Source organism: Miniopterus natalensis, chromosome 2, assembly GCF_054644295.1.
Source record: "Miniopterus natalensis isolate mMinNat1 chromosome 2, mMinNat1.hap1, whole genome shotgun sequence".
Lineage (NCBI taxonomy): Eukaryota > Metazoa > Chordata > Mammalia > Chiroptera > Miniopteridae > Miniopterus > Miniopterus natalensis.
The window spans coordinates 168,463,048-168,487,682 of record NC_142082.1 but is presented as its reverse complement, the minus strand read 5'-3'; the positions used below and the strand labels follow the sequence as shown (position 1 = coordinate 168,487,682).

General features: G+C 43.0%; 1 protein-coding gene across 2 annotated transcripts in view; it reads right to left on the bottom strand.

Moving 5' to 3' along the window:
• Window positions 1-24,635, bottom strand: part of ANO2 (anoctamin 2) — a 273,310-nt gene that overhangs the window by 20,542 nt on the left and 228,133 nt on the right. For both annotated transcript variants that reach the window (XM_087813973.1, XM_087813972.1), the window contains 4 exons: window positions 23,589-23,700; window positions 21,355-21,412; window positions 21,114-21,214; window positions 12,031-12,176 (listed from right to left, as the gene is read on the bottom strand). In XM_087813973.1, the coding sequence (XP_087670099.1) occupies window positions 12,031-12,176; window positions 21,114-21,214; window positions 21,355-21,412; window positions 23,589-23,700 (417 nt within the window). The remainder of the gene's footprint in view (window positions 1-12,030; window positions 12,177-21,113; window positions 21,215-21,354; window positions 21,413-23,588; window positions 23,701-24,635) is intronic.

The window sequence follows — 24,635 nt, the reverse complement described above, 5'->3', positions numbered from 1 at the left end:
TTGCCTACATTTTAAAGCCTTTGTACACACTACTACTGTCTGAAATTTTCCTTCTCTTCTTGTCTGCTGGATGAATTGCTATGTATCTTTCAGGTTCAACTCAAACCTACCTTCTCTAAAAAGACTCTCCTCCACCCCAGTCCTACCACCTCACCCAGTGGACATCTCTTCTCCTCACTCTCATATGTCTTGCACATGTCACTCTATTGGTTTATTTCACTTGCTCCCTAGATGGTAAATCCCTTGAGACCATGAAAATAGTTGATTCTTTTTTGAATCCTCACCATTTAGTGTGTCCCTCATCCTATTAGCAGATGCTCAGGGGTTATCTGTTCATAAATACAAACTGATTGTCATCAGCTGTAAACACAAAACAAACACAAAAAGAGGCAAACAACTAAACTGTGAATGGAAAGCATTATTGCACTTAGTGATGGTGAGGTGAGATGGGGACATGAAGTCCAAACACCTCCACACAGCAGTTCTCAGTGCTGTAATTTGCACAGAAGACTTTGAAGAAAGTTGGAGTAAAAGCAGTCAATTAGGGGAGTCTAATTCTAATGAAAATAACTATAGCTTTGTTTTCAGCTTTCTATAGTTTAGTAAAAGCAACACAGACTGCTTAAGGGGATTGAAAACTGGGGACTGAAGAAATCTTCCCTTTCAAGAGCCCCTAATCAGCAATATGAGGACATAATTGAGGGACACATTGGTATGAGTTTGTCTTCTAACCCGAGGGGCAAATATTCAAAAGATTCATCTAGAAACAACCCATTAATACAGACACTTATGTAAAAATGCAGCCAGGGAAGGTCATCACTGTTTATGTCATCAGACCATATTTTAAGGCTGTGCCCAGTGTAAAAAAGAATTGCAAGTGTTGATTGACTAAGATAATGAGAAGAAAGGCATGAGCTGGTTCCTCAGCATGGTCCTCTATTGCTTAGAAAAGCAGCAGAAGTCTTGACAGAAATATAAGAGCGTTCTCAATGTCCATCATTCATTTCATTCATTCGTTCGTTCGTTCGTTCGTTCGTTCATTCATTCATTCATTCATTCATTCACTCATGCAGTCATTTATCCAACAAGCATTTATTGAGCACATTCTATATACTGGGTACCATGCTCATTGCTAGGAAACAAAGATGATTACATTATTGTGCCATCCTTCCAAGAGCTCAGAGTATGCAGTGGGGAGATGAACATGTAAACAAACGCTGCCAGGGTCATGGAGTTAAAACTCTAATGGCACCATTAACAGAGTACAGTGGGAAAGGAGTAACTCACTCTCTCCAGTGGGTCCATGAAGACTTCACAGATTCACAGCCAATGGGCTTGACTTTAAGAACAAGTGAAAGAGGCACCTGAAGGTTTGCTATATGGCTAGTTGTTAAGATCTTTCCTGCAAATCCACTGATCCAAATTCACAAACTACTTAGGAAGTAGAGACAATAAATGGAATTCCCTTTCAATCTGCATGGAGTCACCTGGGATTTATACAATGGATCAGGCTCAAAACCCTGGAAGTCATAACAGGAAGAAACATGCTGGAAATTAACAGCTTAAGTATTAAGAGTTTACTGCATACAAATCAATGTAATACTGGGACAGATCAGCAAGGCACATTTTCTTCATTTCATTGTGATTAAAGGAGACTTAGTCTCCCCTTTTTCCTCACCTACACATAAATGGTAAAATATTAGCTTCTTTAGATGTGGAGAAGACCAATGATTTCTTGAGAATCCTGCTGCTCAAGCAGTCAAAGTCTAGTTATAACAGTGGATCTCAGGTTGGTCATGTGACACAGACCAGTCCATGAGAAGCCCTCTTCTCTGCCTTGGGAGCCAAGCTAGGGTCATGGGAGCCTTCAGAGGTAAACCCTACTGAGTCACAGGAAAGGGCAGGAGAATTTGGCTCGCAGCCACAGGAGGCTTAAAAGCCTGGACTATGGCCTTTAGAAAAAGTCTACCCATTGTTCCCTTTCCATATCCTCTAAGCCAAACTCCAAAACCTCAGAAATCATGAGCTTTGTCTGTTATGCACAGGCAGCATGCTCTCTGGTGTATAAAAGAATCTTCAGTGTCAAGTATCATTATCTCTACTTTACAAGTGAGAAGACTAAGTCTCAGAGAGGTGAAATAGTTTTTCCATGGCCACACACCTACCAAATGATGGAGCTGGGCAACAAAGATAGTTTGTGATGCCAACCAAATTCAATGTCTTTTTATCACATAAAAATGTAAATATTCAACCCTAATGTAGCAGTGTTCCTTCCCGCTCCCTCGTTACTCTCACACGTCTGAGGTTTCCTTTATTGGATCTTCTCCAATCTGATTTGTATTCTTCTTGTACAGATACTTTCATTCTCTGTAGGGTCTTTAGTCACATATACATGTCCTCTATCCCTGCTGTTTTCTGTGTTATTGCTCCCGTTGGCCTGCACTTATGTCACCTCAAAAATCTTACATCAATGGACCTAGTTCAGATTCTTAAAACTAGAGAGAATTGAGTAGGTGAGATCTACTGATAATTTCTGGTTTCCAGAGAACAGCGGGTGAATTTCCACTAAATGTTTATTGTCTGAACCAATGAATGACCTGGCTTACTCACTCTTGTTTACTTTCTCCACCTGCAAAATGGGAATATAAGGGCCAGCTATTCATCCATTCTTCTTCCCATCCATCCTCCCATCTACTTATTTGGGCTGTGGTCATGCAGTCATCGAGGTGGAAGGTCAATGAAACTAGTCATGATTAGAAGGAAGTTCCCAAGCAACAAGTCATTACTAAGGACCTTGGTTTGCTTTAGGCCTTTGCTCTTACATCTTCTCAAAAGGCTATGGAAAAGTCAACCAAAAGGACACACGATTAGATTTACGGAATTTTAGAAAAAAGGAAATGAAGAAAAAACCAAATATGTAAACTTTAAGAACCTATGATAGGGCTATAGTTGAGCAACAAAGTTCACTCTGAGCTTCCTGGTTGTTAAAACAAGGAGAGAAATGGAAAAATGATGGAGTTTTCATCAAGTTTTAACTTAAAATACTGCCTTTCATTCACTCATTCATTTCTCCAGTATTGACGGGGCATCTCCTGGGTGTCAGGAGCTTTTTGTGGTACACTGAGGGGTGTGTTATCCAGGTATATTCTTTCCTTTTAAGTATTTATGGGGAAAGGGACTCCTATCACAGATAATGATAAGCAATGTATGCTTCAGAAGCAAAAGGAGAGAAAAGACCTGTGACTCACGCTACTTCCCAGAAATACTGGAATGCAACCCTGGATGCTGCCTGAACTGTATTTAGGTGCCATTTGGAGAAGCTGGCAGATGCCTGATTATCCAGTGGGATGGCTCAGTTTGTATAAACAGGATGGCCCAGGGAAAGGAATTTCCTGGTTCTCTGAGCCATTGCCTTGTAGTACAAAACTCAGAGTTTGGTGACAGAATGTGCAGGCTTCAGTGCTAAGAGTTGGGCAGATATTCTGGAATATTTTATCACTTACAGCGAAGACACCCTTATGACTAGTTTTATATATTCAGCCTCTGTTGGAAACTTGGAAATTACCCAGTGTGATCTCTACCACCCATGACCAAAGAATATCAGAGTTGGAAGGAATCTTGGGTGTCACCTAAGTCATCACTCTGTCTGAAGCCTCGGTTCCTTCTATTTTTTCTTTAATAAGAGGCCACTTTTGCCTGATCATTTACAGGGTAAGGTACCTAGTGATGTATGGAGCCAGCTCTTTCCATTGCTCTTTATTCTCTGTCTCATCTCTAAGTCACTGAGACTTTGGAGATATTTGTTAAAAAGCGTTATCATAGAAGAAGCTAACTATCACATGGGATATTTTGCTAGAACTACCTAGATAATAAGTCCACTATTTTTGAGTTGCTGTAGGAGAACTGCCCTTATTAAGGAGGATAGCATGCCCTAATTACAAACACTTCAAAATAAGGAATCTTGGCCCCTGGAGACAGGAAGGGGTGTAGACTGTCCCAGCTAAATCAATATAGTCAGGGTATCTGGAGAACTCTGATAAGCACTGATGTCTACAAAGTCCAACTGTCATCTCGTCTTCAAGATCCTCACTAAAGATGACCTCTTTCATTTGTTCTGTGTCTTCCTTCTTCATCAAACATTTGTTGAACACCTACTGTATGCCAGGCCCATGTGGTTAAGTGCTGTGAATAAATAAGACACATTTTGCCCTCAAAAAGTTCCCGTCACAATTTAGTGAGTAACAAGAACCTAGGCCATTGGTGTTTGGGTGAGAACTGACAATCGCATCACTGATTTATCTGATAAAATGGTAATAAAACTTTATCAGGAGAGTCTTTTGGAACTTGTCACTAAACTCTTCTTATAGGATTAAATTCAGGCCTATGTTTTTATGCCAAATTCCACTCTGTAAAAGTCAAATTGCTGCAAGTGTCCAGACAACTTCACTTGCAGCTCTTAAAGCAACTGAAGCATTTCCTCTCATTGGGCCCAGAGGAAAACTCACAACTGGGCTGTGAGGGGCCTGCGGCAAAGCAGCTTTGAAGCCTCATTTTGGGGTTGGGGACAGTGATGATTAATGTCAAGACTTGCTCCTGGGCCAGCATTCTTTTTTCCCCTCAGAGATGGGGGATGGGGAACTACCCTTGAAGTCCTCCTTAGTAAGCTCTTCAGGAAAAGGGTTTGATATTGGAGATTCCCTCGAAAGCTTGCTGCTCCCCTCACAGGTTTTTCCAGCTTAATCCCTCACTCTCAGGTTTCTCTTTGTCTGGAGCCAGCCCATCCCCACCATGAATCCTGCCCAGAGGTAGCTCCCTACCCCCAACACACCCTCCTCAGGCTGACTCCCAGCCTTACCCTCCTCCCAGCTTCCCCTTCACCTCATGGCCCCTCCCCCATGCCTGCTGGGCCCTGGGCCCTGGTTCCAGCACAATTTAGAAAAATGTAAATATAATACATCTCTCCCTGCTGCCTCCCTCAACTGATGACCTGCCTCACCATTACAACTGACAGGCTCCTAGTGGGCTCAGCGCACTTCCTGTCTACATGGGTGGTCCCGGGGATCACGAGGAAAGAAGCTGACAGCTGAGAGCAGGGCCAGGGATCACCATGTCAGGCACACCAGAGGGAGTGGGCCGCTTTGGTTTCACTTCTCTCGTTTTTGTTCAAAGCCCAAGACAGGGGCCCTTCTGGAATTGGGGAGGTCTAGGTTATTGGGAAGGAAGGAGAAAACCTCACTCTACCCCATCCCTTCACTGAAGCCTAACTTCCCACAGGTCCTGAATGGGCTGTAGATTCAGTTCCATTAATGAGCCTTTGGGGTGACCTGAGGCAACTCGCATCACCTGCTGGGCTCTTGGCTTCCAGGAGCACCATCCAGCTCCTATGTAAAAACTAAGAGACCAGCACTAGAAGTGGCCCTGGAGGTCACCTGGTCCAGTAGTTGGAAACTGTTTATTCTTGTCAAGACGCTAGAAAAATGACTGCACACACCACTCACTTCTATCGGTGTAGCCAGGTTTTGAAACCTCCCTTGCTCTCACTCAAAAATAATCTGATTGTGAGGAAGTGAGGATGACATTGACACTGTTTTACTTTTATTTAAAAAATATATTAGTAGTAGTGACGCGTTACTGTGACTCATTACACAAATGGTTATGACCACAGAACAGGAGGTAGCATCTCTACAAGAAAAAACTCATCATCTGGTGTAATTCCCTTTACACTTGACCCTTGAATAACACAGTTTGAACTGCACAGGTTGTTTTTTTTTTTGTTTTTTTTTTCACTCAGTGGTACCAACAAATGCAGTACAGTACTGTAAATGTATTTTCCTGATGACGTTCTTAATAACATTTTCTTTTCTCTCACTTACTTAATTGTACAACATATGATACATATAATGTACAAAATCTGTGTTCATCTATAGTTTATGTTACCAGCTTTAAGTCAACAGTAGGCTATTAGTAAAGTTTAGGGAGAGTCAAAAATTATACACAGATTTTTTACTGGGAGGGTGTTGGTGCCTCCAATCCCTGCATCGTTCAGGGGTCAAATATAATGTCAAGGAGGAAAGTGAGGCCCAGGGAGATGATGTAGCACCCCACGGTCACACTGCTAGATAAAGGCAGAGCTGGATTAGTGCCCAAGTCTCCCCTGACACCCTGGGAAGATGGGAAGGAGAGCTACTGCTCTCACTGGGCCCTACAGTGATCATCTGAGGATTAAAGGGACTTTCGCTTTGAAGACAGGGGTGCAGAGAAATCAGAAGTAGTGGTATGATTACTATCACCAAGTTGTAGTTTTCCATGGGGACAGCAGAAACAGTGGCCTGCAGCTAAGTTTTGACGTGTGTGAACTCAGTCTTCTCTCCCACCAAGCTATTTCCCAGAGCCGCTACCTATGGGCAGCATGGATGGGTTCACGTTACGCCTTCTCTTATTTCCCCAGCTTCCTCACTGGAAAGGAGTTCATAACAGGCCTGCGATGGGGGAGGCGAGAAGGCGGGGTGAAGGGGAGAAGGGTGAGGGAGACACTAACGGAAGAGGAGGAGAGAGAAAGAAGGATAACCACCGTTCTTGATAATCCACTCCCTGGATTAGCAGCCCATTAAACGAGAATTGATGTCAGCATCACTAGAAGTGAGACTGTTTCAGCCTCGGTAAGAGAAAGGGAAGGCTGCATAAGTAACAGCCTCTTTATTCAGTTACTCCTTTACTGGTTGCCCAGTATGTTTCCAGTGCCTGTGCTGGGGCGGGCGCTGTGCAAGGCCCTGCAGTTGGGGGAAGCTGTTCTCATGAAATTAACTACCAACAGGCATCTCTGATTTAGGAGGCAGCCTCTCTGAAATGCTGGTGGGGAGGGGCAGGCTGAAGTAGGGGGGAGATGCAGAAATAGGGGGAAGGGGCAGAAATGGGGGGAGGGGACTGAAATGGGGGTGAGGTTAGGGAAGGGGAGGTGCTTTGGGGAGGAGGGGACACAGAGCTAGTTTGTGAATGGGAAGGCACAGGGAATTCCAGGGCAAGGGGAACATGCAAGAGCAGGCAGGAAAGGAGTGACATGTAGGCTATGGGTGAGAAATGGTCCATGGGGTTCATTGTAGCTGGACCTTGGATGTATAAAAGGGCTTAGGGTTCACTAAATTGACAGGATGTCCCACGAAGGCCTCGTTAAGGACATGGGACTCTGGAAGTTTCTGTATAATGGATGATAAGACCAAAACTAGTCTCAGAAAGAATAAATAGGGTAGTAGTGGGATGGTGGCTCTAAGTGGCTGTGTCGAGGGTAGAGTAGAAAGAGCGGCAAGTATAGGAGGCTAAGAGGCTGCACCAGGAGCAGCCTCCAGAGCTGGTGCAGGGGAAGGACCCACCCGCTGGAGGGGGCTGTGTGGAGGCAGGAAGCAAAGGACCAGTGATGCTGAGGCTTCTCAGCGAGGGGCCTGGAGGATGGGGGGCCACAGATGTGGTAGCGAACTCAGAAAATAAATAGTCACAGGAACCAAGTCTCCAGTCAGGGGGCAGAGAAATGTTTTTCCTGAGATGGAGTCTCTTCCTGGCCTCATCTAAAGTCCCAAAACAAGCCTGAGGTGGTGCTGGGAGATGAGCCTCTCGTTTCCAGTACTGAGTTTGTGCTGACTCAGGTGGAAGTTTCTAAAACCCAAGGATGGTCAGTGAGTGGGCAGTTACAGGCCAGACGCACATGAGAGCAGACAATTCTCTGCAACACACCTCTGCTCCATCAAGTGAAAGCTGCGAAGGCTTAACCTCTCTGAAGCAAGCAGTTAGCTGCATTTTTTTCTATGACGACGAGGCCTCTTCTTGTGACTGTTTGCCCATTTCTCTCTGCCACTAGATTCTTGGGGCCTGCAGTGCCTGGGTCCATTTGTTGCCTCTGTATCCCTAGTGCCTGGCACAGGTCCTTACACAGCGTTACCCTTAGGGATGGCTTGCAGGGGGTGGTACAGAAGGAAAGACTTGAAATTGGAGTTGAACTTAAATCCAAGTTTGAGTGAGAGCATTCCATTCTGTCCACTCCGCTAATGACTTTATCCCTGAAGGCAAAGGAGCAAATTAAAACCAGAAGCGACTTTTCTTTGAGGGAAACCCTGATAATAACCAGGGCTTACTTTGGTCTTGGGAGATGAAAATTGCCGCATATTCAAAATACACATAAATATGTCCACGGTGAAAAGGGGGGCTGGCCCGGATATCATAGAATAAAGAAAAGCAGGGTCTCTAGTTCCCTGATGCTGAAGGAAGGGGAGTTAGATATTCATTCGAGAAATATTTTATTGAGCTCTTACTATGTTCCAGGAACTGTGCTGAGTGTTGTGGCTAGGGGGGAATAAGGCTTAGTCTCTGCCCCTAAAGTGCCCACATGTTCTCCTATATCAAAGCAAGTACAACAGGCGAGAGGAAATGAGGATGGGAGAACCTGTTGCAGGCAGGTAGGCAAATTCAGATCCAGTAACAGGAGAAAACCAGATGAAACGTGTGGCACCGTGAAGGGCCTGCAAAGCAGAAGCCAGCTCAGATGCCCTTACATGCTATACCAGGAGATTTGAATTTGATTTTTCAGTAACATTGAAGGTTTTAAATAGAAAATATAACATGCTCTGGACTGCATTTTAGAAAACCCATTTTTAAAAGTGAGAAGGAAAAGGGGAAGAGGGAGAGAGAAAGAAAGCTGGGAGACAGGCTAGAAGGTGTTTGCAGTAGGTCAAGGGTGGCAAGGGCTTCAATGAGAATCCAAAATTCTTAGTAGAGGCAAAGTTAGTGAGGTAAAGAACCATGAGCAAAAAAGACTCAGGATCATACAGAGCAAGTCTCTCCCCAACTAGAGTTGATGCAAAGTCAGAGAGGAGTCACAGAGAAGACCACAGGGTCTATGTCAAGTCCCTCCTGAACCCAGGGGTTCAAGTTTACAATTTCTTGAGACAACTGGGATGCAGCTGCAAGGGTGTTGCTGGCCTGGTCTCTGAGGCGGACCTACCCCATGCATGTCTATCAGCTGGGTGATTCTTACAGGCCTTGGAGTACAAACCCAGAGAGCAGGGGAGACCAACAGCCCCTGGCCCTTCAGAATAATTATCTGGCTTTTGTCCCAAATAAATAAATAAATAAATAAGTAAATATGCAATCATCAGCACAGTTTCCTTTCTATTACAGTTTGACAGGATGAAAACTCAGGGCTGAGAAAAATGAGATTTCCTCTAATGACTCTGTGAATTAACAAGAAATGCATCTCATTGCCCACATCAACGGTCCAAGGGCCTCAGAGCCTGGGCTGCATTTATGAAGTCAGGGGAAGACTCTAAGGAGGATAATTGAATTCCTGAGTCAGGAGGACAATTGTGATTACTTTTTGGATGACTAGAAGAGCAAAAGTTTGTGGATTTTAGATAAAAAGATGACAGTAAGTGTGCATTTGAGACACCGGATTTGTCAAGCAGAGCCCTAAGGGCTCGAGATTCTCTGAAAGGACAGACATCTTGGAATCTTTATATCTCAGGCTTCCGAGGGTGAGTCAGACTTGCTTTGGAGTCTGGCACCCTCAGTCTTTAAACATGACTTCCCAACCCCACACCAGTGGGATGGGAAGACCCTCCAGGGCTCACGACATTCAGAAGCTCCAAACTGTGTTTAATCCATTTCTAGATTAAAGAGAAAGACATTTGGCTCCTGACAATAACAATGGTGGCTAATATTCATTGAGAGCCTATGTGCATCAAGCACCACTTTATATAGATCACTTACGTCTCAGAACCATCCTAATAAGGTAGGTGCCATTATCATCAAATTCACTTTTGAGATGGAGACAATGGGCCTGGCTGACTTTCAATATCAAGCTCAGAGTCGTGTAACGAGCGGCACAGACTCAGGCTTCAAAGCCTGGTGGTTTGACTCCAGAACCCACCTCTAACCACACTTAGCCCACCCACAGTGCTAGACAAAGTCGTCACTTAGTAAAGTTTATTCTGCAGCTTTTGATTGTACATGGAAGCAAATACTCCCTTAAAGGGTGAAGAGGGTAAGCCAGAGCTGAAAAGAACGAAAGAAATCTAGCTCAGAGTGAATTTCACTCTCCATAATCTTTGCGTGAATTTCTTCCAGAAATCACCAAGTCTTCTAGTTTTAGTTTTTTCCTCTTCTCATTAATTTGTAAGTATCCAAGTTTGCGCACAGAGTGGCTGTCTATCCAAGGTTACAATGGCTCACAAAGAGGAACACATTTTCCTACACTCTGCCTTCCTAGGGTCCCGGGGCCATTAAGAGAAACAACACGTGACACTTAACATAGCTTTTATATGTGCTAGATACTTTTCTAAGAACTTCACAGGTTCTTACCTATAACAATCCCATAGGTAGATACTATTATTATTATTATTTTTTATACCTAAAGCAAATTGAGATGCAAAGCTTGGCCACTTACCCAAAGCTGCCCAGCTAGTTGGTGATAAAGCAAGAATTTGAACCCAGGGTGTATGGCTCGACGATCCCTGCTCTTAATCACTCAAAAGAGGAAGCTTTGAACTAGTCAGCTACCTGGACAGACAGCCATGTAAAACCTACACAGATAATTGGGTGGTTAGGGTAAGGGACTGGAGTTGGAGGGTGGAAGCTCAGAGACGGGGCTCAAGGATTTCTCATGTAAGCCTTTCCCAAATGGAAGCCTCAAATCTCTGGCAGCCAATTTCTTTCTGAGAGGCTGGCAGGCATAGAATAGCATCTGAAACACGAGTGATCATCTCTGTGTAAATATCTGCTTGGAGAGGGATTAGAGATAGCACTTAGCCAAAGGTGAAAAGCATAAGGGAGCTATGTGTTTACTTAAACTGGGTCTTGAGATTTTCTTTGCCTGTTGTTCCTAAAACAGACACAGTGATAGTTTCTTCTCTAGTGAGTTTATTTAGAATGCAAAGCTCAGGCTTTGCCTGGAATTGTAGATCCCCAGGGCCAAAACGGAACTTTTGAGGTCATCTAATGTAGACCCTGTCCTTTTCTCTACCCATCAGATACAAACACACATCTTTACAACTCAGAAGAGGATAAGTATCCATTAGAAATAATAAGTGAAGCACCTGGTGCCCAGAGAGGCTTTGGTGGCCCTCTATTAAAAGTGATTAACCAAAGGAGGCAGGAGGCATTATGGAAATACAGTGATATTAAGTATTGAGTGATTCTTTTGTTGGATCTAATTGATGTTTCTCCAACACTCTAGATTGAGTAAATGTTTAGATGATGTCTGACCTCTTGTTCCTATGTTTTTAATTCATTAGTTCCAAGTCTTGGAAAGAGGCTTCTCAAATATCCACCTCAATAAAAGATCAGAATCATTCACAAGTAGCCAAGAGTCTGAAGGCAGCTGGTCTACGTTGGGATACTTCTCATAATGGAAAACTCATGGCTTCTGAACCACATGTAAAACAACTGTGTTTTATCAGTCTGTGCTACATGCATTCCTGTTTTAAAGCCTTATTTAAGGACAACCAGAGGCTCAGTAACTAGAAATCTACTTCTCACCCCCATACAAAAAACATCCTCAAGTGTTTTAGAGAAAAGTTGACATCTTAGCCAGCCCTACCTGATCAGAGCAGGGGACTCTCCTATAGTCTCCATGTCAAAGATGTATATACCCTTGTCCCAAGTGTCATAGGACTAGTTTATTTTTCCTTAATAGAAACTCTATCCTTAAATTTCAGACTTTACTATTTCTCTTTCAGCTTCATCAATGATGGAAGCCATGGGAAGGGACCTGAGAGACTAAACTTCTCATTTCAAGATGAGGAGAGGAAGCCCAAGGAGATGAGGGCATCATCCTAGTATCAACTTGGTGTTGAGAGTTGCTCTTGGTTTTCATTCCGGGATTCTTTCTGCTCCACACTCCTCAACTTTTATGTGGCACTGAAAGTGACATTGTGTAACCAGGAAGCCCAGGAAGGTACAGTGGCTGCCCCAGTCCTTTCCCTAAGCCCTTCCTCACTCCTCTCCCAGACCCCATGTCTGAACCTGCACCCAATGGAAAGCTCTTACTCATTTCCATGTACTCTGGAGTCAGTCCAGTATATGGTTCCAAGCTGTAGTCTAGGTCCCACTGCTCTGGATGCTTTGAATGCGCAGAGTCAGTTTCCCCAGGTTCTGTGTCATCTTTTAGCTTCCGAAATAGTTTCTTTAACTTCCTGAAAAAGAAATGGACCAGTCACCAAAAGCCTTTGGAGGACAGAGTTAGTTATGCAGACAGGAAGGAGGAGCAAACTAAATGTTGACACTAAAGTCATCTCTGATCCAAGAACAGATAGAAGGATATAAAGGAAGCTACTTTTCTCTTAAAGACAATCTGAGGAGGTCCTTCATCAGGATAATGAAAGACTCCCCCTCTAAGAATCAGGAAAGAAACTGAATTCTTCTTGCTTTTAATAAGTAACAACAGACCTGGCCCTTCCTGCCAAATACTGACACAGTCTAACAGGACATCTATCTGCTTTTTTCAAGGGGAAGAGAGGGTGTCCAGAAAATAGTAGAAAGATGCTCTCCTCCAAATTAAAATATTTTTCAGGTCTAAAGGGCATCATCTTTCCATTAAAGCCAAGCTAAATATTGTCTACCACTGCTATGGGTTGAAATCAATTCTCTGAGCCATCACCCCCCCCCCCCCCCCATTCATATGTCAAAGTTCTACTCCTAATGTGACTATATTTAGAGACAGGGCTTTCAGGAAGTACTTAAGATTAAATGGGGTCATAATAGTGGGTCCTAATCCAATAGGATTGATAGCCTTATGAGACAAGAAAGAGACAGTAATCTCCCTGTCTCCACCATGTGAGGACATAGCGAGGAGATGGTCATCTGCAAGCCAGGAAGAAGGCCCACTCTGCTAGTACTTAATCTTAAATGTTCCAGCCTCCAACACTCTGAGAAAATAAGTTTCTGTTGTTTAAGCTACACAGTTTGTGGAATTTTGTTATGGCAGCCCAAGAAGACTAAGCCAATCACATGCAGGACTTTTTTTGGTCTAGAATGGTAACAAGACAATAATGGCCCAGCCTCTATGGTATAGAGGTTTAAGTGAGAGGATGTTTATACAATTTTTAGTACAATATCTGGTCATGGTAAGCATTCAATAGATGGTAGCTATTATTTCATACTTCCCATTGATACACAAAATATAGAGAATGAAATTAGATGAAGGAGCAGGATGCCAATTCTGCTAATCATTCTATGAGAAAGTTTCTAGGAGATAGTTACAAGGAGAAGTAACAGCAGAACAGACAGAATCATAGGCCTGAAGAATATAAAGGGATTTTGAAATCCATGCTCCATCTAAATACAGGAAACTACCTCCACCCTCCTCATTCCTCACACAAGATCATCCAACCCCTGTGTAGCTATTTCTAGACTAGCACTCCTGTCAACATTAGGCATCTCTTTCCATTGTTAGAAAGTGCTCTTAACAGTTAATGGAAATCTAGTCATTCAAAACTATGTTCTAATCAATGTCTATCTAATATCATTTGCCATGAAGTAGATTAGTATAGTGTAAAGCCTGATCTTTGAGGTCAGAAACTAGTTGTTTAAAACCCAGTTTCACAGTTCACCAGCTATATAGTTTCTTGGGACATTTATTAAGGCTCCATAAGCTTTAGTTTCTCAACAATGAGGAAATGTTAACTAGCCCATGAGGTTAGTTAAAAGAGATGATCTGTGTAACATGCTTCACTTAGGGCTTGATACATACTAAAGGCTCACTAAATATATCTATCATTGTCCCTATCATCATCATCATCATTATCATCAAAGGAGGATTTAAAGAATGAGTTGAGATCCATAGAAGCAACAGTAAAAGAAAATATTTCATAATAAATTAGCAAGCAATAATTCTATGATCATAAGAAATTGAGAAAAACCTCGGTAGAGCCTGAAGATTCTGAAGCCAAATAGTGTGGACCAGCTGAGACCCTGTCTGTGGGTCAGGACAAATGGTGAGGATAAGGGGGGAAAAAAGAAAAGAGAGAGAGAGAAGAAAAGAAGGAAGAATGGAGGGAGGGAGAGAAGGTGAAAGGTCTAGAACAAGAACTCAAATAGGACTTTTCCTCCAGGTACCAGTAATCAGAGAACTTGGCTAAATCTTTAGTAAAAACTGGTGGATTTCATTAAACACGGAAAATTGAGCACATGCATATATTCCTATCTACTTCTGAAATGCTGCAAAAATTATAGTGAATAAATTTTAAAATGTATAAAATCACAAGGTTAAAGAAAGAGTCATGAATATAGAAGTATATGAGAAAAGAAATGAATATCTTGGAAGATGAACAGTAGATGAAGGAGTTAGCAAAGCTGTTATGGTTGAATATCAAGTGTCTATCGTGAAAGACAGCAGAGAAAAGCAAGCCAACTCATACTGCAACATCTCAGAAAGGCTCAGGAGCTGAAGGCACCAGGTATCACCAAAGGCAGCAGGTAGTGGCTGGTCCATGCACTGTTTAAGGAACAGTAGGCCCTAATGTGTCTGTCTACCCATATTTCCCAAGTGACTACCACTGTCCAACACCAGCAGGAGCAAAAAGTTTATTTGGAGGAGAAAGTGAACTAGGACAACTCTAGATCTGAAATAATGATGGGAAGTTAAAAATCAATAAACTCTCAGAAAAGAAAAAGTACAAAAAACAAATAAATGGACAACAGTAAACATAAGAAAATTAATCAATCTAGGAACTCCAACATTTCATCAGAAAGAGAAAACCAAGAAAATGGTGGGGAAGAAAATACATAATTTAAGAAAATGTCCCAGAGGTGAAGAATAGGCATTTTCTGGTTGGAAGGACCTTCTCAATGTAATGGTTAAAAAAGAAAAGAAAAAAAAAAGGATCTCCATGAAAGCACATCATTATGAGATTTCAGAACTCTAAGAATAATGAAGCTCTAGCCGGTTTGGCTCAGTGGTTAGAGTGTCAGCCTGCAGACTGAAGGGTCCCAGGTTCCATTCTGGCCAAGGGCACATACCTTGGTGGCAGGCTCCATCCCCTGCCCAGTCGGGGTGCGTGGGGGAGGCAACCAATCAATGTGTCTCTTATATCGATGTCCCTAGGATATGCTCTCCAGGAAAAAATAAATGCAATCAATAAGACATCCGATGTATTTAATACCATAGTCTAGCTGCAAAACAAGTGTTACCAATAAGGTGTAACGAGTGTTATGAAGAAAGAAGTTTAGATAATTCTGAGAACATAATAAAGAAACCTAATGTGGCCTAAAGCAGAGGAAATTTTCCCTGAGGAAGAGATGCATAAATCAACTAAATAAAGAGAAATGATAGAAAAAGCATGGGAAAGGAGAGTTGTGTGACAGGTGAAGGTATGTTCTAGGCCCAGGGAATTATTTGTGCAACAACCAAAGGCAAATGTGAGAATGGCTTGTAGAAAGGACTGAAAGGAATTCAAAATGTTTGGAGCACAGAGCAGGAGAGAGAAAGTGACAAAAGATAAGAAAAATGATAAGGCAAGTTCACAGCATCCAAGGCCTTGTAAGCCATCTTACGCAGAGCTTCAGGAAGAGATTATGGAAGAGATTAGGGTCTCGGTGATTGCAATGGACTTGAAGAGACTCAGACAGACTGACACATGCTTAGGAGGTAGAGTTAATGAGCTGGTGGTGAACTGTATGTGGGAAGGGGAAGAGATTAAGGATTGAAGGGTGTTTGGGCATGTGGTGGATGGTGATACAGTTTATTAAGACAGGGGACACTAGAGAAGAGGCAGATTTGATAAAGAGGAGGAGTCGTTGAGGTGGAAGATGCCGTGAAACAATTAAGTAGGGATGTCAGGTAAGCAATTTTCTATATGGGTCTAGAGCTCTGAAAACAGGTGTAGGTTGGAGCTCAAGATCTGAAAATCATCATGGAGACAACAACTGAAGCCCTACAATGAGCACCACAAGTGAATGGAGCAGAGGGGGGAAATATCTACAGTTAACGGATGGATGGAGGGAAAGGAACCTCCAAAGGGCAAGGAAAGAGCAGTGGCAAGGGACAGGAGGCCAACTGGAAGACCACGTGGCAAGGGAGAGGGCAGCAGACGAGCTTTAGGAAGAGCTTTGTGGTCAACAGTGTAACACTGGGGGTGGATCAAAAATGATGAGGGGGAAAAGCCTATTAAAAAAAGTAATGCACAAAGTCCCTCAAGAACTGCATTTAACAGGGAACCCTGCAAGTTGTATAACATACAGATGGGCCGTTTGGAAAACTTCAAATTATGATTCCAACCGTATGATGCACTCACTCGTTAAAATAACTCCTTTGATGTTACCCCCTTAGCCTTTTCATCTGCTATTTTTCCGTCCCTTTTCTAATGACAAGTCTGAGAAACTCTGTCCGGAAGGCTCAGAGCCTTTCCTTTGCTTGTGCCTCATGGGCTCACCCCAAGACCATGGGGAGTGTCTGTCATACCTGGGGGCCCTGCCACAGGAATCTGGGCCCTAGGCTGTCATCCACAGACCCTGGCTCCACAGCCACCACGAGCCTCATTAAAGAAGGCAGGACCAAGGCCTGAATGGGCTAAAGAAAGGAAACATCTCAACCTCTGAGCTGTGTATTGCTTTTCTTGACACCTGACAAGGTTCAAATTTGTTCCTTCAACTCCTGATTCATGGCTAGATTCCATTTATCTGAGGAGAACACAGACCGCCTCCGCCTGTGATGACTTTAAAGAGAGACTGTTTTATGTCTTAAAAGATAATATTTATCACATTTACCAAAAAAAGTAGAAAGTTTATAAAATCTTACTGGCTGTGTCCAGGGTTATAGTCCAGCTATTTTGGGATGTGATCTTGTGCTTTTAGGAAGAATAGGGATGGGGGACATTTTGCCAGTGGAAATATTGCTCTTACCTGCTCTGTCCATCCCAGACTTTGCCCAGGAGAGAATCTGGCATTTACCCTTTCACAGACATGCACCCCCGCCCCCATCTTTCTGAATGATACAAGGCCATTTCCAATTCTGCTTCAAAGAATACGAGACCTAGTTTCAGATAAAATTATAGCGAGGGGTTGGGATGTCTGTGGCATGTTTTAGAGGCACCACATAGTTTGCTTTCAAAGTATATTTTGCACAAACACATATGAGAGAGGGAAAGGTGGGGTAGTGTGAAGGGGGCAGGGATGAGGGAAATCCCCAATAGTGGACTCAGGTAATAAATGGCACAGGGTCAGATTCTGCCTTGACTCTCACCATGCCCAAAGTCATCTCAGAAGTCACTGCTGCTGAGCATTATTCTGGGGCCTGTGTTGTTTAAGATCCTCTGGCTCCTCTGGAAAGCATCTGCCACAACTCTGTCAGGCCCAAAAGCCTGGGTGGTGTGAGTGGGAATAGTCTGAGGCACACCACACAACCCAGTTTTATCTGTTACCATGTCCTCCTGGTGCCCTGGGTTTTACTGCTTCCCTGGGAAGCACTTTGCTTTTGCATCTCCAGGGTCTCTGAACCAGGCCTAACAAAGGTGAGATGTGCTGCAGCCTGGTGGAAGGTGCCTGGACAGAGTAGGGCTTCCATAGTGGCCCTATCTGGGACACCTGCCACATTTAGGGGTGAAAAATGGAAAGTCTGAGAGAGCTGGAGAAGCTTATCCAAGGTCCCAAGGGGTGACTGTGCAGGATTCTTGGACACGCCTGCTATCTGTGCCAGCCTCGTGGAGACCCGTGGGATTAAGAGGTGATATTATTACTCTAAACCAGTGTTTCCAGCAAAGGGCACATTCCACTAGCAGTGCATGGGACACCTTTGGAGGGTCTTTACACTTGGCCTTGTATCTCATTAGGGCACCTGGGAAAGTTATTTCCTTTCCTACTCTCATTCAATCCCACTGACTGCAGTCAAGGAGAAAACCCCATCTGCTGCCTATATGTACTTAACACCTCCCCAAGCTTATGTATCTACCTTTAAAAAAGAGAATGCAGCCTTAGGCTAATGTCATTGGTTAATAATGCTCTAGTTTTATCGTATTTCTTTCTACTGTTATTTGCTATTTGTGGTAAGTGGTAGTGTTCGTTTTCTACCTTCAGAAATGTTATGGATTTAAGTAAGAAATGAATTGGTTTAAATGAAATTACTATGCAAATAGCTATTCATGTCCATGTGAGGAAAAAATTTAAAAGTTGGTTCCCAAATGACTGAAGACTGGGAAACAATGTTCTAATTCAAGAAACCCACTGGATCATAAGATTCTCAAAGCCATCAAAATTGTAGTTGTGGTACTTTTTGCAACACACACACAGAATCTAATGAGAATGTTGAACCCTCAAGGAGAGAGATAAATTATATCAAACTGCCTGACCTACAATAAAAGTCAATGAGATAGTCTTTCACATTTTAAAATTTTCTTTGGAAGAATGTTAGAAAATTGTTCTCAGAAGTAGACAATGAACACTACAGACAGTCAATCTTACAACTGTATAATCTTATATTTTTTACCCCGAATATTATCTAGTATGATCACCTACCTAACTCCTCAGACTTGAATCTTAATTAAAAAAATCAAGTCTGGTCTCTAGGATTAATATTTATCTCCTGGGGGAAAAACTTTGAGGCAGGCTCTGAAGGTACATAAGAGCTACCTTTTGAACCAAAAGCCCCTGGGCCCAAGAATAGTAGAGGAACATTGTGTTTCTGAGTTGCTCTTTTCAGTCTCCTCCCTGAACTAGGGACACTTACAGAGCATCTCATGTAAACATACAAGCCAATAACACTCAACAACACCTTGGCCACCTGGAACCCCCAAGAATGGTTCTTTCTTTCTCAGATGTCCCATATTTTTCATTTTCTAGATAGTTGAGCATATATCCAAGCTGTATTTTCACATAAACATGTTGGATAAAAGTCTTTGTAGAATAACTTTTCCAGTGTCACATAATGAGTATATTGTGCTGCCTCCACCAAAGAGCTAAAGACCATGGGTCTAATTTTTATAATTTACACTGCTCCTTCTTCACTGTCAGGCTCAACTGTCATTTTTCTTTGGACTATAAAATACTCCTTTTTATGTTCTCACTTATTTCAACTGCATCACACATAAGGATATTGCCAGTTGCTGAACGCTGGATTAGGTGGGTCTAATTTATTGAGAGTAGGTTCTGAGTAGAAAGTAGAAGATCCACAAATCATAATCATAGTGATTTCATGTGACCGAACTCAAAATACAACCCGTAGAATTATAAAGAGCTTTGGAGATAGAATACTTAGGGTTTGGTGGAAGAACTTTTTGTTCTACATCCCTGAATTTAACTACATAATTATGTTGGGTGTGTTCTTTAGCAGACTAGAAACTGAAATGAGAAAAAATATTTTGAAACAGGAATTTGTGTTTGGAATCAGCAGTGACTAGCTTTATTGACTAGAGGAGAGGTTCACAGAATGTCAGAGCTGAAATGAGAGCACCTTCGAGATGATTATAATGTCGTCATTTTCATCATGAGATGAGGACAGTGAGGCTTAGAGAAGTGACTTGCCCACAGCTTTATGAGTTACTATGCAGTTACCATCAATTAACTGTGGCAAATTAAACATACGTCAAGTATAAACTAGAAAATGTAGCCTTCAAGGCAAACAGGCGTGTGTTAGTTTCATCTGTTATGGAGCTGATGGAGTTGATGGGTGGGGAACAAGCCAACACACTGCCCAAACATATGCCTGAGTTCTTGCCTCCCTTACACTCTATCAAAGGATGCTGGGTACAGAGTGAAAGGGCTAAATGGTAGACCAGATGTCCAGAAATGAAAAATGGGTGTCTCATGCCCATAAGCTATATACAATTCCGTCCAGAACAGAACAACAATGTACTGGAAGGGCAGATGTCTTCCCCAGATGTTGAAGGGGAATGTAGACTTTCCTTTGTAGCAGTGGTGGAGGGGCTGGTTTCATAGCTTCCCAGGGGCTAGATGTGGCTTTGGTACATCTTTTTTTGGTCTGCATATTTTCTGGGTATTTGTCCATAACAACTGTGGTCTCTCTTAGATGGTAAACTCTTAGAGAACAGCAACCATGTGTTTCACCAGCTTTGCTTGTTGGCTATCACTGAGTGGCTCTCAATCAGAAAGCTAGAAAACAGGGCACAGCTTCAGAGGGTTCAGTTTCTCAAGATTGATGATTTCCTGACTGATGCCTAGAGGCTAGCTTAAGCAGGGAGGTAGAACAAGATGCCCAGGCACTAGTTACTGCTTTCACCAATCCTCCTCCAAGAGAAGCATGTGCCTGAGGGCCACCTGAGGTTGTCCCAGTGTGGGGACAGAAACCATTCTAAGCATTCAGCCTAATTAATGGTGGATGATGCTGGGATCTGTTCTGAGGACTGGGATGACAAAGTTTTAAGAGGGAATGTTGAAGATTCTCATTCCTTGAAGTAGAGCTCTCACTAAAACGGGTTTTCTTTCCTGGTAAACTACATTTTCTCCATTATAACTTTAGCTCTGTAAATGTGTTTCTGAGGAAGACCAAAGAATAGTTTTCTCTGGAAACCTTTCAGACAGTTACAGCTCCCCCCTTCCCATGGAGATAGGTGACTTGGATGTAGTTTCCCATGGAGAAAGGAGTTAAATTATATATCCTCTAATGGTTCTATTCAGCCCAAGCAACCTGGGACTCGCCAATCTTTCAATAGATTTAGAGAGTCTGGGCTCTTGTCCTTGCCATGACCCTGACACGCCCCAAGACTTTGATCAGGGAGCTGCTATCACTATGAACATTACTTTCTCCATCTGTAGCACCACCTAGGTCAGGAGGTGATTTTGATAAGCCTGAGTCAGTCTGTAGTTTGTTTAGAAAAGATATCCACACCCAAGAGAAATTGTTTCTTTAAACAAAATAGTTGCAGACCATCTTGTTACACACGATGGTGGCAGACTTCTTCAAGAGAACTGTGAGAAATATATGTGTTGTTTAAGCCATCCGGTCTGTGTTATTTGTTATAGCAGCCTGAGCTGAGAAATACAGCTAGTTAAGTTCAGACTGCAGTATTTGTGAGTGTGGACTCTTTGGTATACAATTCTTGTCTTTTAATATCTGAGTCATGTGAGTCAAGAAGTGAAGTCCCTGGCAGCAAGGAGAGAGATGAGAAGCATTCATTACGTACGGAACTCCAATCTCAAAGACGTTGTTCTGGATCAGCTGCTTCCCCAACATGATGATGCTGAGCTGAATACAGAGCTCCATGAGGCAGCCCCCGGGAGCACACTGCAGAGCAGAAAGACAAAGGAAGGGGCGGTTAGACCCAGTGAGCTCAGAGGAGCAAGGGTGTGGATTCAGCTGTGGTGTGATAGGGATCAGGATGGAGCTGGGGGAGGGAAGAGACTCCAGCGACAGGCTATACTTGCCTCTTCCATGCGGTAACCATTGAAGACATAGACATAGCTTCCAGGTCTGCCCACAAACCTGAAAATGAGAATTGTGGGAAAAGTTAGGGAAATAGAGAGAAAGTCAGGGCTGTTTGGGGGCGTGCCTCCAGAGCACAGCCACTGCCCAGTGTCCTTCTTGAAAGTACTGGCCAAGGCAGGTGATAAATTACCTGGGGACAGTTTATATCCTGTGTTCAGCTAACAATTATCTATAATGCCTAGGGTTCACCTCAGAAAATAGGGAGTGAGGCTAGTGTGGGACTGGAAAGGTCACATGGAGGGACTGCGTGCGTGTGTGTGTGTGTGATAACTTCTGAGCTTAAACACAACAAAGTTTGGATTACCTCTAAGTGTATCGTGTGTGCATCTTCTCTCAACTAGTTTCAAGAACTGAGTTCTGACTGCAACTCCTCAGTGAGCACTTCTGATTTCCCAGGAAATGAAGGGTGAGACGGACTCAACCTTAAGTGGAGATTCCTGGGAACAGAAAGAAGAATCTAGACTTCTTACCGAAACCAATCAAAGGAATGGAAGAAGCCTGCCTCATTCCCCTTCAAAGTAACATCAATTTAATTGGGGGATAAGAAGACTGGGCAGGTGGGAGAAACACCGAGGTAAAGCCAGTCATGGAACTAGAGGTAATCAGAAGAATCCTACTTATTTGAAATTCCTGGGTTCACCTGTTAAAACCCTACGCATCTATTTAAGAATCAGCTTAAACCTTTGCTTCTCTGTGATGCCTCCTTGTCTCCGTTCATCTTTGTACCTCTTATTACAGCACTTCTTGCAGATTATAATGTGCTGTTGCCAAGACTACTCTTTCAATATACCACAAGTTAATCTAAAGTCAGGACCTTATTTATTTATTGCCTAGGATATCATATGTATGCCATTTGTTACTGATAGTAAATCTAGATAGAAAACACCAATGAAGTACATACTCATTAATATGAACAGTTTCTCTGCCACTATAATTTCATAAGAGTCAAAGACAGAGGTCCTGGGAAGGGGTTGTGGTTTGGGCCATAAACACATTTATAAGAAATTATCAAATGTAGATGATGACAGTTCTTGTTATCAATGTCTGTTTGATAAGCATCTAGTTCTAGGGAAGCTTTCCTGACACAGTTGATGCTTACTGGGAAATCTCCTTGTAGGTAGCCAATTGATCTGACCACAAACACATTTATCAGAAGTGATTTTACATCCAGACCTATTATATAATGAAGAATTGGACTGGCCTTTGTTGCCGGTTCCTGGAAGGAGCCTCTAAATCCCTGGAATTTCCTGATGGGAGTGTCTTTGTTATTTTTGGTGCGCTCTTGGGACTATACTTAAATTTATGCTAATGAGATCACTCAGGATGAAGCAGACCATGCCAGAAGGGCCAACAATGTGATCAGAGGACTGGGGCTTTGAGCCAGGTAAAAGCAGCCTGACCTCAGGGGAGGTGAGGGGGACTGGAGATTGAGTTCAATCACATGGCCAATGATTCAATCAATCAGACCTACGTAATGGAGCCCCAATAAAAACTCTGAACCCTGAAACTTGGAAGAGCTTCCTGATTGTTGGTACACATCAATGTGCCAGGAAGCTCACATGTCCTGAGCACATGGAAGTTTTGTTTAGGACCCACCTAGACCTCACCTCTGTGCCTCTCTCAAATGCTGGTTTGCGTTTGTATCCCTTTGCTATAATAAAACTGTAATTGTAAATACAGCACATTCTTGAGTTATATAATTTTTTTCTTGAGGAGTTAGGAGCTGTAGGGATTAGTCTAAATCATGAGTGGCCTGGGAACCCCTTAGTTTACAGCTGGTGTCTGAAGTGAGGAGAGTGTTGTGGAAGACTGCCCTTAGTCTGTGAAGTCTGTACCAACTCTGGGTAGTTAGCATGAGAACTGCATGGCAAAACCTAAGAGCCACTGTCTAGGCATGGAATTCTCTCCTGCCTCATCCTCAAAGTTAAGCAACACAAATTCTTCTAAGGGAGCAGAGCCAAACCCCTAGAGAGTTTCCCTATTTATCAGAATTTGAAGATGCTAATACAAAATGGTTTAGTGTTAATGCCACTGCTTTCTGAACAGCCAGGTGAGGGTAGAAATGAAGAATGGGGCTGAGGATGTGAGCTGACAATGGCGACGGGCTTACTCCAGTGGAGGACCCAGACTTAGTGACCAATTTCTCTTCTGTATATGATACCAACACACTCACCTCCCCTTGAAAAAGGCCACATAGAAGATGGGCGAGTAGGCATTGACAAACTTTAGCAAGAAAGCTTTCAGTATCAGGCGTTCTTCAAAAGTTTGTTCTGTTTTTGGAACCTCTGAAAGAGAAGAGAAAAGCTGATAAGACAGAGAGATTTCTCATCTCTCTGAGTTTTGACCCCTTTAGAATATAAAACAAGAGATCCAGCTCTCTGGCACTTCCCTCTTTTTATCCACTCAAGCAATGGTTCCACATTGCGTTCCTTGAAGAGGGATCTGGGCAAGCTAAACTTCCTCTGGCCACCTTGACTCACCAAGGGAATTCAGCCTTTGCCTGTATAATGACCACTTCTATAAGATTTTACTTGAACAAAAGTCCCTGACAAAAAAAGGCTTATCCAACACTGAACTAGAGTAAAGAGGCAGCAAAGACCTATCTTGAGCACCAGGGCATCGTTCCTCTTTCTCCCGTCCATTTCTAGTGGGAAGGCCTCAACTGTATGTCCTCTGGATAGGCTGAGACATCTTGAGTCCACTCATTCAAATGATGAAGGATCAGCAGATAAGATAAGTGAAACAAACACAGCCTTATGTCTCAAATTGGGGGTCATAGTGCCCATATGTTCTATCAGGACCAAGCAGAGGATACAGCTGATGTTCCCAAAAGGACCCTGAGGAACACTGAGCAGAAACCTCACTGGTGCCTTCAGAAGGCTCAAGGCCCATGGATGCACCAGTGGGCAGCTATGCAGAGTGCTTAGTGGGTTCTCCACAGGCCATGACAAATAGATTGACAAAGAAAAGAGATTGCAGGGCCATACTTCAGGGGCAGAAAGAAAGTGCCAACCCTTATCATGTGCACTGATGAGTATGGCCTGAAAGTGTGCTGAGCACAGGGTCAAAATGCCAGGGAGTTCGGTGTCCAGATGAGAAAAGTGTGTGGACCTTCCTGACTTGTCTGCCCACCTGACTCACACATGGCTTTTGTAGGAATCATTAGAGAAGTAGACACAAAACCCTGTTCTTTCCGCTGAAGTGCCCTTCTCTGACCATC